The 13,588-nt window shown below is 34.8% G+C and overlaps 1 protein-coding gene across 1 annotated transcript; it reads left to right on the top strand.

The window, feature by feature from the left end:
* The first annotated feature begins 110 nt into the window (after nt 1–110).
* Nucleotides 111–13,373, top strand: LOC138320982 (IQ calmodulin-binding motif-containing protein 1-like). The gene is made up of 14 exons (XM_069264338.1): nt 111–295; nt 3,707–3,869; nt 4,159–4,297; nt 5,239–5,338; nt 6,184–6,283; nt 6,761–6,856; nt 7,384–7,458; nt 7,942–8,050; nt 8,302–8,411; nt 8,525–8,667; nt 9,496–9,644; nt 10,575–10,706; nt 11,173–11,329; nt 12,512–13,373. Exons 1-14 carry the CDS (start codon nt 187–189, stop codon nt 12,700–12,702), a joined length of 1,773 nt encoding a protein of 590 aa, XP_069120439.1. The 5' UTR covers nt 111–186; the 3' UTR covers nt 12,703–13,373.
* Nucleotides 13,374–13,588: the final 215 nt, after the last annotated feature.

Here is a 13,588-nt window from a genome sequence, read left to right as displayed (position 1 = left end):
TGGTCCAGATGCTTGATTTCTTGTTTTATGGAATTGGTTTGTATACTACAGTTACGGAAAATTTATGTTGACTCGATTATTAAAATGTACCTATATCAAACATTCAAAAGATCCTGATCGCTTCGCGGTGTAAACAAAAATGTCGTTTTTACCATAGAACAGAGAAATACTGATACAATTTTCAACATGTCGAGGTACGCTAGTCCCGATCGGGACAAGCGTGTCCTAAATCTGGCAGGAGAAATAGCAGACACGAAAGATAGACGTGTGCCGATTCTTTTAATGAATCTGAAAGGTGAGATTGCATGCAACTGAATTTAGGGAAACGTGTTCTGTCAAGTTTTCATTTTGAAATTTTCTTAGTTTTTCCTGGTCGATATCAATTATTATCACATTTTGTTGTTTCTTTATTTCACATGTGTGAAGTTAATTGCTGCCATTATAAACATTGGTTTTATTTGATATGTCACAATCCAATGCACTGATGCATGGCGGCAATTTACTAGTGTGGACTGACAGATGGTGAAATCAAACATAACAACATCAAACATAGAAAAAGACTAGGACAAAGTCAAGAAACTAGAAAAAATAGATGAAACAAAATCAGCAGGTCCAGACCAAATACACCCAAAAGTTCTAAAGGAAGTGAACGACGAAATTACTCCAGCCTTAACTACTATCTTTACTAGATCATTGGCAGAAGGGTACCTACCAGCAGCATGGAGACAAGCTAATATTACACCAATATACAGGAAAGGGAATAAAAGATTAGTCAAGAACTATAAACCAGTGAGTCTAACAAGTGTAGCAGGAAAAATGTTAGAGTCCATCATTAAAGACCACATTGTAAAACAGATGAGAATAATCTAATTGTCAGTTCTCAATTTGGTTTTATGAAAGGAAAATCAACCTCCCTTCAACTTTTAGAGGTTCTGGATGACATCACAGAAGAACTGGACCATGGTATTAGCATAGATGTTATCTACCTGGAATTTCAAAAAGCCTTCAATAGTGTTACCCACGAAAGGCTCCTAAAAAAGGAAGAAAATATTGGTATCAGTGGGACACTGCTGAAATGGATAAAAGCTTTCTTATCGGGCAGAAAGCAATGGGTAATCTTAAATGGATTGGCCTCCGATTGGGTCAAGGTCAAGAGTGGAGTCCCCAAAGGTAGCGTACTGGGTACAGTACTCTTTCTAATATATATTAATGACATACCTGGGGAGGTCTCTTCGAACATCAAACTATTTGCTGATGACAGTAAGATCTAATGGAAAACACAATACAGAAGATGATGCCATTGTGATTCAAAATGATTTAACTAATCTTTCAGAATGGTCCAAAAGATGGCAGCTAAAATTTAATTCTGAAAAATGCAAGTCATTACATTTTGGACCTGGAAATCAAGAGAGCCGATACAAGATGAAAGAAGGAAATATGGAAAAAAAATGGAAAATGTCATACAAGAAAAGGATTTAGGCATCCTCTTTGATAAGTCACTGAGATTTACTTTGCTTACAGCTGAGTGTATTAAAAAGGCCAACAAAATGTCAGGACTAATAAGAAGGACCTTCACCTGTATAAACCAGCAAATGTTTGTGTCACTCTATAAAGCCTTAATAAGACCACATCAGGAGTATGCTGTAACAGTATGGAATACAGTGTACCTCAAGGACATACAAGCTTTGGCAGGAGTCCAAAGAAGGGCAACATATTTAGTGAAAGGGCTGAACAAAAGATCATATAGAGAAAGACTTCTGATCCTAGGCCTACCAACATTAGAATACAGAAGAAAAAGATCAGATGTCATACAGATGTATAGAATTATGTCTGGACTAGACCATCTGAGTCAGAGAGGGGGCAAAATTGTCAGGAGATCCAGAGAACTGAGGACGAGGGGTCACACAATGAAACTGGAGAAACAAAGACCACAACTCAACCTCAGAAAACATTTCTTTGCTGTTAGAGCTGTCAACGACTGGAATAGTCTTCCAAATGACATAGTGAATTCCAAGACACTGAATTGTTTTAAGGCAGCTCTTAATAGGCATTGGAACAACATTAACATAAAGTTCAGCCCAAACTGCTATGCCACCAACTGAACAGGCTATCAACCAAACAATTACCAATTACCATGCATTAATATAGTAAAACAAGTCACTATTGGTGCGTTGTCTACAACTCTGCATATAAGTAGAATTAATTTTCTAAAACTAGACTATTTACCAAAGTAAGATAAAAATTTCATGAATGTGAATAAATCTAAAGGATGCCAAAAAGCGAAGGCTTATGTAAGGCAGATACTGATATAACTGATATAGCTTAATCTTTGCCACTACAACAGTAGCTAGGCCTAGCATATGCACCATGCATTGCATGGTGACACATATGTATTACACTATGCATACACTGTAGCATCCTCAATACTCCAGGAGTTACTATCACTGCTGGTATATCCAACCCTGGACAATATATCTCATAGTAAAAACGGAAGCAGTTCAATAGAAAATAACTGACCAATTATAGGCCTGCAGAGACTTCATTTGAAGATTACAGAAAGAGAAGCCCAACTTCATAACAATACAGTCAATCACACGGTGGAACATTATACATATTCCTTTGACAGCTTTGTAAATCAAACGATCAAATTACCAATATCTTCTTCTGTCCCAAACACAATAGATAAAGTACATTTACATGTACCGGTAGTAGATACTGTTGTACTGTGAATATATCACCTTCTGAGTGGCTGAATTTGATATCTTTTCCGTTACAACAGTAGCTATTAGATACCTATCTAAGTTACACCTACTTCATATTTGTGTATACATAGTTTGGTTTGGTTTGTTTAGTTTTACGTCCTATTAACAGCCAGGGTCACGTAAGGACGTGCCAGGTTTGTTGGTGGAGGAAAGCCGGAGTACCCGGAGAAAAACCACCGACCAGCGGTCAGTACCTGGCAACTGCCCCACATGGGATTCGAACCCGCATCCCAGAGGTGAAGGGCTTGTGGTAATATGTCGGGATATCTTAACCACTCGGCCACTGCGCCCCCATTGTGTGTATACATAGTCTTTGCCTTAATGACTTCAACCCTTTGAAAAGAATCGTTGCTCTCTTACTCTAATACGCGATGTAGGAACATCAATAATCAGCAGAAACATGTATCAATGGTAGGAGGTAGCTACCAGCTACTACACCATTATTTCAAAATCTACATGACATGATAAGTCCAGCAGGCAAATTATTTTAATACAATCAGAAAAAAAGAGAGGTATGCAACTGAAGCATATATGAAATTAAATGACAATATCTACATTCTCCAACAGTGTTAAAGGTATATAGGTAGCAATTCGAGACACTTTTAATTGGCACAGTCACCAAAATAATTTTCACTGAGGATTCTCATGTTATGGGAGTAATATATCTACCATGGCCTGATGTTTATGAAATTTATATATATACTCTCCATAAGAAATAACTCCTTTTATGATTCATTTGTAACAGGAGAGGAGAAAATGCAGCAACCAGACCATGAACTTATTATAAGGCACTAGCATGTGATGACTTTATTAGTAACTTTAGTCGGTTCTTAAAGATATACCATGTCCAGTCTTACCACATCTTGTTCAGCAATATTTGTAATTAGCAGATTTATGTTACATTATCATTATCTTTTTCATTCAATTGTTGTTTTTTTCCACAGGAATATTAAGTTCAGTTCCAGTTGGTTCAAAAGAAGCCATAAAGTTGAGGCATGAGATATGGGACTACAACTTACTCCATGTCCTAATCTTGGTATTGAAGCAGGATTTTAGCATTGTTGATGGTGATTGGCAGACAGCAGCAGCCTTGGCTGCTATCCTCAGGTAACACATGTAGTTAATGACTACCTCAAAGTCCCATAAAGTAACATAGAAATGATATAAATTAGGACTTTACAGAAGAAATTATATAAATTAGGACTTATACAGATTGTACATTCTGAGCTATCAGAGGTAACTCCCTTTGTTCTAATTACTCAGATTTTTGAAGACAAAAACGGACGTGAAATAAATTAGATAAAAGCCCCTGTTTAATTCAATCTTTTAGACATAAGTATATAGTTGCTGTAAACTGTTTCTGGTATTTATGATAATGACCTTGTTACATTTACAGCCAAGTGTGTGCTGGTATGGAACTGAAGGGTAAAGACAGGAACAAGTTTGAGACAGAGAGTCTTCCCGAGGCTATCAACAATCTATTCCTTCTAGCACGTAGAATACAGACAAGATACTCAAAAGTACCCAATGTAACTGTAAGTTACATGTTATCATGTTTATTAGAATTCCATGACAAATATTCTTTACTGAACATTTTACTTTTCTTTGGTTCTTTGTAATTAAGAATTTATAAGTGAGAAGGATTTGTCATCGTCTCTTTACACTACTAAACATTACATGAGACACCTATGAACCAAGAATAAAAACCATTTTTCTCAACAAATATTTGTCTTATCAAGTCAAAAGAAACACCAATGTAAAGCTTAATAAATTTCACGATGTCTAATCCTTGTTTTAAGGACAGAAGATTTAGAAAACATGTCTTAAATTTTCATTAAAATATGACATCTCATGAAATGATGGCCCACTTCAGAAAGTAAGATGGTAAGCAATCTACAAGCTACATCAAAAGTTCCGTCGGTGGATACCAATGGAAAAGCAGTCATCGGCCAACATCACAGTCAGTGCACATACACTAAAGTGCTCGCAATGTATTCGTCCAAAACCCCAAGTGACAAGTCCTTCTCACTTATAAATCCTTGTTTGAAATCCTGCTATGATAGTACTTGCTATGTAATCATTTAACCTGGTTCTTGAAAAAGAAGATAATTTACGCTGTAGATACTTACTATCCACAAGGTTTTATATGAAATAAAGTTACTACTCAATGGGTATTGTATATGCCTCCAATATGCAAGTAATTCAGCCTCAAATGATGGACAACCATTCAGCTTTTCATGATAGCACTAATCAGAAACTTTTCCACAGTGTTAGCTATTTTGCATAATGGTAGATCAAGCAAAAACTGCCAAAAGTGACCAAATCACACCATTTGAAATATGGATTTTCAATTTTTCCCGGGGAAACTCATCCGGACCCCTTTCCAACCAACCAGACTTTCACGGGTAATGAGTAATGATTTTGTTACTAATACTTTTATAATGTATGTGAAAATATGGATTTTTTTTCGGACCAGGGAATACAGAAAGAGCGACAGAGGTTGATGGTCTGTTACAGGGGAGTGTTGGAATCAATCACTTACATTGCTTCTGGCCACGTCTTCATCTGTAGGAATGGTAGGTCTGAGAATAGTATATTTTCTGGTGATAAAAGTGATTGTTATTTGGAAGTATTGTAAGCTGGATATTATAAATGTACAATTTTATGTACATGAATTATATTTTAAAGGGACAATTCACTCATGCTAATTCTTTTACATAACCAAGAAGCAAAATATGGCATAAATGTATTGTTCTACATTTCTTATGAAACATATAACATAAGATATTGACAAATTCCACGTCATTGTTTAGTATTTTAATTGATACCGTTGTAATTACAAATCGTTGATCAATACGATTAAGCAGGTACAATATGTACGCTGTACCAATATCCGAGCCAAAGTCACGCACGTTAAACAAATGAACTACATAACCACTGTGGAGGTGATATAATGATTTTTTAGGCAAGACAATTCACCTAATAAGGTAAACACACTTCTGTCAGAGCGATTTGAGCTGTTCTAGACAAAAGTAGCATTACTCTACGAGCAAGGGACTGGGTTCGGCATACAAGATATTCGACCACAATGTGTAATGGCGGACAGCGAGTGAGTTTGAACATTTCACACGCATTTCACCACCATGGGATTTTCTGACATATCACAGTAAAACCGACTGATCTAATTTGCATTAGAACTGGGGGTTTTCCGATATATATACAAATTTTAATGTTCTCGTAGAATGAATTGTCCCTTTAACATTGTATACTATTTTGTATATTGCTTGTAATTGGGTAGATGGGTTTTTTTACAGTCTGAAATAGACTTTTAAAACGTTTTGTGGATATTTTTGTTGACCTGCCATGTTACAGTTGCTGATTATTATAAGGCAATGCTTATTGTCTTTCTTTTTATTTTTAGTGATTGAATCACCATGGTTACTTCAACTGTTGATATCAGATGATGCCGATACTGTAGGTGGTGTGATGGACTTACTACCTAAAATTCTTCGAGTCAATCGGTTGGTATAAATAAATTATTAACAAATTCAATAACTTGATAAACCATATTTGTATATAAACATTCTCTGTCAGTACAGAAATGACACTGATTGATATGGCTTCCTCAGCCTAAAATGTCAATAGTTGTATTAAGGGGACAAAACTCTTTTGAGTGGATTATACAAAGTCTATATTATAATTGCTTGTTAGGGGAATATGGCAATATTATTATAAATCCCAAGTCACTGTAATTTGGTAATGGCCTACTCCAGACCAGCGACCCGTGCTATTGATTCCATGATTTCATAATCTTGCAAATCTCTCATATGATACTTTTGAAATTAATAGTTTGAACAAAAATTTGATCTTAATATACAATTTACTAAACTTTTGTTAATTAGATTACTTGATTAATTCTATACAATAGATATTCAGTCCAATCCTACTTTTTAATTTTGTTTTTTTATGCAGGAAATGATGAATTAATTTTTTAACAGGAAGCTGCTGAAGGAGCTGGACACAAAGCTAGTCCATAGCATTATGGATGAATTAGTATACAAGTTGTCAGTCAACAATGAAGTTGCCATTGGGGCGTAAGTCTGTTTTCAACAATACACAGAAAAATTATGCTGAAATCTTTGATGAATATTGATACCCAGTGTAGTAAGGCTGCTGAATACTGATATTGATGATTTCTTGGTAATTAATAAAAAATTGATTGAAATTCCTATTATCAAGCTTTTTAACCAGCTGATCTAGGACAAAAATTTGGCACTATACTGACTCATCAACTTCTTCACCTGTTCAGTAGAAGTCAGTCTCACAGACCTCAGAACATTCAGCTCATTTATATCTTCAGTAACTTCAGAAACAAATCTAGATTACTTCATAGGGCAAGACAACAAACAATTCATGTACATACTGCAAACATAAAACTTTTCGGGGGTTATTAATTTTATGACTATACGAATGGGGGAAATTTTTGTGATTGAGCGATCTTCTCATAATTAGCGTAAATTTTCTTCTGGCTTAAATTTCTGTTTTTACAGTATGTGATTCACTTAATTGGAAACTGTCTGTGGAATTTATTACAGAAACATTGGTTTGATTACTTTTTCAGAGCGGCAACCAAGTGTGTACTAAGAATCTGTGACTTTTACAAACCTATGGTGGATATATTATGTACCAGATATAAGTAAGCTATGAGCTCAGCTACATCATTTAGTTTTAAGTAATATTTTTTTGTAGTTAGTCATGATATTGGAGTAAATAACGCTTCATTTAATTGATGACTCTTTTCATGTCTTTTGATTATTGGTTAAGACATTTATGTAAATATGAGGCAATAACTTTCAAACCATAGGAGACATCCTGATGTGATGAAATTTGCTGAGAGGCCAGTGTGTAGTACACAGTGATATCATCAATTTATTGTCCATTTGCCATCCAGGTCAGAGTTCAAAATGTAAAAAGATGTATGCCAAGGTGATGTCATTGGTCCCATACTTTTACATAAATCAAAAATAGGACAGGAAGTTTTGCTTACATACATCGCCTGAAACCCATGAGTCACCAACGATAGGGAGGTGACTTGTGAGTTTCTAACAATAGCTTACAGATGGATCTCATGAATTATATATTATTGTCATAATGTCACTGTGATTGTTGCTTTACACAGAGGAGTTCGGCCACTTCTTGGTAAGTGGGAGGGACGTGGGTTTGGCAAGGATCTGAAGGACCTCAACATGTTACTACAAGCAGGCAATGCTCAGATGGCAGAGCTGGAGGTATGAACTCTAAATCACCCTGGGTTTAGATTGATGTCTTAAAATTTTAAAAGACTTGAGTCCTTGTGTTAAATTTATTCTCTTGAATGTACTGACTTATTAAGATTGGAATTAATTCATATGAATATATATCAATGTAAATTGTCTTTAGAAGTCTTTTATTCTCTTATTCCCTATCTATGTATGTATGTATATAATAATTATATGAAAAGCCAGTCAGAAATAACTTATTATTTTTTACTGTTTTACAGCAATTTGCTCGAGCAGCTATTCTTATCCAAACAAGATGGCGTGGCTTCATAACTAGAGTGAAGTTACAGCGAGCCAACAAAGCTTTCACAAAATTCCAAAGAACTTACAGGTAAGTCTTCCAACAACATCATTAACCTGTCAAGTTGTTCAAGACTTGTGTATACATAACCCCAGACCATTTTTTTCTAACGTTGGTAATATTTTTTATTGGTGATTTTGTAGGAAGAAGAAAACTGTGATGGAGAAACGTAAAGAGCAGGCCAAGGAAGCATTAGAACTACAGCGTCAGCTGAAACTGAACCGCCAAAGGATCATGAGAGACTTCAAAGAAAAACAGCTTCAGTCTATAGAAATACTCCCCGCTGGTGAGTGGACACAGTACCTAGTATATCTCTGAAATAGGTTAACCATATTTTACACAATATCAAGCACACATGATCCTAAAAGCAATCCCCACTGCCCACACACAAACACATTGATTTCTGAGGTGTGGCTTATGAGATATTATTTTCAGAAGAAATTCATTCAAACTTCACAGTAAATTTAATGCTGTAAGTACTATTAAAGAGTGGTTGTTCCTTTGTCAATATCAACAATATCAATCTAAAAGCATTATTCTTTTTGGGAAGTGGTACATATTAAGTTTTCATAGCTAAAAGCTGGTAAGGGAGCTGCATGGTCATGTAGTTTGACAAATGTACTATCAATCATTGATTTCTTTGATAAGTAGTCAACTTATCTTGTGACCGCTAGTGAACGTATACCTATCAATATCTTCAAAAACAGATAGCTCTGCATATGAATAAATCATGACATCTAGCATTTCTGTTTCTTAGTTAAGTTGTAGTTTCTAAAAAAAAAGTCAATTTACTTACCTTTTGGTTAAGTGTCATTGCCTTTGATCAGATATTGGCTGGGTAAAATATGATAAGTACCAGGTATACAACAGAGCTCAACTATATTTGCGCTCTTAGAAGAAATGTCTTCTCAGAAGATCTTCTACCTAATAAATAAAAGAGCTTCTACAAGCAGAAGCCACAAATCAAGTGTTTGGAAGTTATATTCTAAAGTAGAAGAGGGCAAATCAAGTTGGATTCTGGTTTAGTATCATAATGTGAAAGTTTAACAGAACTGTACTAGTATGTATATGTACAAATAGAATAAGATACATTGATTGTTTTGTTTGTGAACAGCCAAGGTGGAGAGTTACTTACAGAAGGAAGAATCTCATGCGGCAGTGACTATACAGAGGTTCTGGCGCGGTCATAATGTACGGAAATCCAACCAGCAAAGGACAGACATGGCTAGACAGGTCAAGGCTGCGGTCAGGATACAACAGGCGGTAAGATGTCTTCTCTTATTTTGGTGTGGATGGAGAGTTTGTATGCTGTTTTGTTTTAATTGATTACTCAAATGGAACAAAATTTCAACACATTTTCATGACCGAGTACACTGATTCACCATTTGATGCTATTATGAGTTTCTTTACCATGCTGCATTTTCCTCCAATATTGGCTCTGAAATTCCCTGACTTTTGTTGAATTGTTTACAAATACTCATAGAGTTCAGTAATTTGAAGTTTTCGTTGAAGATCTTTGCTCAGAAACTGTTCTTCTTTTCAAAATATACATCATCTTCATTCAATTCTTTATGTTTAAGTAACAGGAGAGAAGAAAATGTAGCGGTCAGACCGGGATTCGAACCCAGGACCCTCCGAACACTAGCCGAGTGCTCTACCGACTGAGCTACCTGGTGTCACCGATGATCGACACAGTCCAATCCCGCTACACTCCTCCCTCCTTTCTCGAAGTCTCGCCCTCGAAGACATACGAGACCCTTCCAAACAACATAACCGTGGGTTATTTAGTTGGGCGCCAAATCTGTAACAGGAGAGGAGAGAATGTAGCGGCCAGACTGGGATTCGAACCTGGGACCCTCCGAACACTAGCCGAGTGCTCTACCGACTGAGCTACCTGGTCACTGATGACCAATCCCGCTACAATTATAACATATTTATAAAGTATGATAACAGTGAAATAAAATCTACTTCCAAGCCTAAGTATAAACAAAGACCTTAGATTGTTTCCAAAATATCCAAATTTATTGCAACACATCTGTTTCATTTTCACTTTTAAGATGATGTGTGTAATTGTCTTATGCATTCTATATATACCTTGATACATATACTAGATGTCTACATTAACCTAGTAAACCATCGTTGTTACTCATTGACTAATAAATAAATGAACAGGCAAACATCTTATTCTTTCAGGTTAAAATATGGCTAGAAAGATTGGAGAGGAGAAAGAAGAAGGCTCGCGCTGATTTAAAGCCACCTGGATTAAATGAAATGAGAAGGGTGGAACTACAAAAGGAAATCCGTGCATACAGGGAGGAAAATCCTGTGAGTTTCTTTTTAACATATATATTTACAAGCTTAAAATTATCAGCTTAAATAGGCAATGCTGAGGAGTTCTGTAAACCACATTATATTCATGGTGACTTGATTTTTACATTTCCATACCAAATAACCTTCATGACCGATTTAATTTCATGATTTTCAGTCATATGCCTATTACTGTATGTAAACTGGGTGAATTTTTAGTGGTGATAAATTTTTGTGGTTTCTTTTCATACGTGAAATCTTGTACGAAAAAGAGCTGGTCTATAGCATCCCTGTCACGCTATGCTAGTATACATTATACATCGTTCATATACCAAAATGACACAATGAGGTTATAAGCTGTGTTATGAAGTTTCATCTGTAGGAATGAAATACTTCCAAATCAACAAATTCTTAAATTACCAGGTATAAAATACAAGTTTGAAATAATAAATTAATCTGTCTACCATATTCTCCATCTTTGTAGGCACGGTACTGCCAGAAAGAGGATCTTGAGATGATTCACAACAAAGCGTCGGAGATGTTGGCCAGGTATTATATGACAGCGCGTCCAAACAGGGAGAAACAGACTCACCGGGAAGCTTTGATCGCCCGAATAGACAGAGACTCAGAACTTCTCTCATGTAAGTTATAAAATCATACATTGTAATAGGATCAAAGACTCGAAACTTCTCTCATGTAAGTTATAAAATCATACATTGTAATAGGATCAAAGACTCAGAACTTCTCTCATGTAAGTTATAAAATCATACATTGTAATAGGATCAAAGACTCAGAACTTCTCTCATGTAAGTTATAAAATCATACATTGTAATAGGATCAAAGACTCAGAACTTCTCTCATGTAAGTTATAAAATCATACATTGTAATAGGATCAAAGACTCAGAACTTCTCTCATGTAAGTTATAAAATCATACATTGTAATAGGATCAAAGACTCAGAACTTCTCTCATGTAAGTTATAAAATCATACATTGTAATAGGATCAAAGACTCAGAACTTCTCTCATGTAAGTTATAAAATCATACATTGTAATAGGATCAAAGACTCGGAACTTCTCTCATGTAAGTTATAAAATCATACATTGTAATAGGATCAAAGACATGGAACTTCTCTCATGTAAGTTATAAAATCATACATTGTAATAGGATCAAAGACTCGGAACTTCTCTCATGTAAGTTATAAAATCATACATTGTAATAGGATCAAAGACTCAGAACTTCTCTCATGTAAGTTATAAAATCATACATTGTAATAGGATCAAAGACTCAGAACTTCTCTCATGTAAGTTATAAAATCATACATTGTAATGGGATCAAAGACTCGGAACTTCTCTCATGTAAGTTATAAAATCATACATTGTAATGGGATCAAAGACTCGGAACTTCTCTCATGTAAGTTATAAAATCATACATTGTAATGGGATCAAAGACTCAGAACTTCTCTCATGTAAGTTATAAAATCATACATTGTAATGGGATCAAAGACTCAGAACTTCTCTCATGTAAGTTATAAAATCATACATTGTAATAGGATCAAAATCTCATAACAAAGATTAAGATCTAATATATTAAGTTATCATTTATTTATAACTTTAGAAAAACTTAGAGTCAGTCTAGTAAAACTATTTCATTAAATAACATTATCTCCTTGATCTACTGGACTCTAATTCACAAAATTAGATTTGTTCTATTCGTTGCTGAAATTCTTATGTATTACGTTGATGTTATTTATTAAATTATTAAAAGTCCTAATATCATTTTAAGGCAATGATTGTACAGATAATGACTTTTTTTTGTATTTTAGTTGCTCCAGGGTTTGACCAGGCAACAGAAAAAGATATGGAAATGTTTTCAAGTCGGTCAGTTCCAGTATCAATGAAGGCAAAGACTGATCACATGGCTCAAATGGAAATCTTACGCAAACCGTGGTACAAAAAACTTGTTGACCAATACATGGACAGAGAATATGAAGAAGAGGACCCTATACTTTTCTAACGAAGCTCTTCGTGCTTAAAATTACCTCATTAATTAGCAAATCAACTAAGTGAAATATACGAATGTAGGTGGGATTTGGTCTTGATTTTACAAGATGCTGAGTGGACTTATGGGTGAATACACATTATTCATTTAAAGAGGATATCAAGTTGAGAAAATGAGATATGGAAGTGTTTTTTTACTAACATACATAAAAACAATACATATATCATTGTTATCATTGCTCCATTATCTACCTACCAATGATAAATTGATTTGAAAGCTACAAACCACCGAAGAGATATTTCGTATTACAGTAATTTTATTCTTTTCTTCCGAAATGGTGTATGTAGATTGTGATAATAATCTCTCTCCATTTAAATTGTTCCGAGCCATTAAGACATTCCATCCATAAAATCTGATACCATTATATCCATGTACATTTAGCATCCGTCCGTTCAGCCTACTTCTGGGTAAGAAGAAGCCTTCATTATTTTAACAGAAAACTTATCTTAATTATTTCATGTAACATGACTGTATAAGTTATTATACATTTTTAAGACTAATTGTTGCTTGAAAATTAGGATGTATTGATTATAATTATAAAGCTATATATTGATATTTAAAAAAATTGTCAAATACATTTGATGTGTAGAATTTACATGAAAACTTATATAAAATGTGAATACATATAGTTTGTATGTGTTTTTTTTTGTAATTAATGAGTAAATAAAATAGTAGTCAGTTTCAAAGGTTTAAGCGGCTATTTGTATCAACCTAGGCCGTTTTCATTTATTCGGAACAAGCGGTTCGATCGTTGATTAAAGTAATTATTTCAAGTATAAATCCTGACGGATATGCAGTTTTTGATACAGGCCTGTGAGGGCTTTGCCAAGACTCGTCTGAA

This window comes from Argopecten irradians, chromosome 4, assembly GCF_041381155.1.
Source record: "Argopecten irradians isolate NY chromosome 4, Ai_NY, whole genome shotgun sequence".
NCBI lineage: Eukaryota > Metazoa > Mollusca > Bivalvia > Pectinida > Pectinidae > Argopecten > Argopecten irradians.
The sequence above is the reverse complement of the archived record's forward strand: the minus strand, read 5'-3'. Positions and strand labels throughout refer to the sequence as shown.

What these genes read in the sequence shown, in the direction of transcription:
- LOC138320982 (XM_069264338.1), top strand. Translation starts at nt 187, where the DNA reads ATGTCGAGGTACGCTAGTCCCGATCGGGACAAGCGTGTCCTAAATCTG. An exon ending in TCTTTTAATGAATCTGAAAG is followed by an intron (nt 296 to 3,706) that starts GTGAGATTGCAT and finishes TTTTTTCCACAG; the next exon opens with GAATATTAAGTTCAGTTCCA. An exon ending in GCCTTGGCTGCTATCCTCAG is followed by an intron (nt 3,870 to 4,158) that starts GTAACACATGTA and finishes TTACATTTACAG; the next exon opens with CCAAGTGTGTGCTGGTATGG.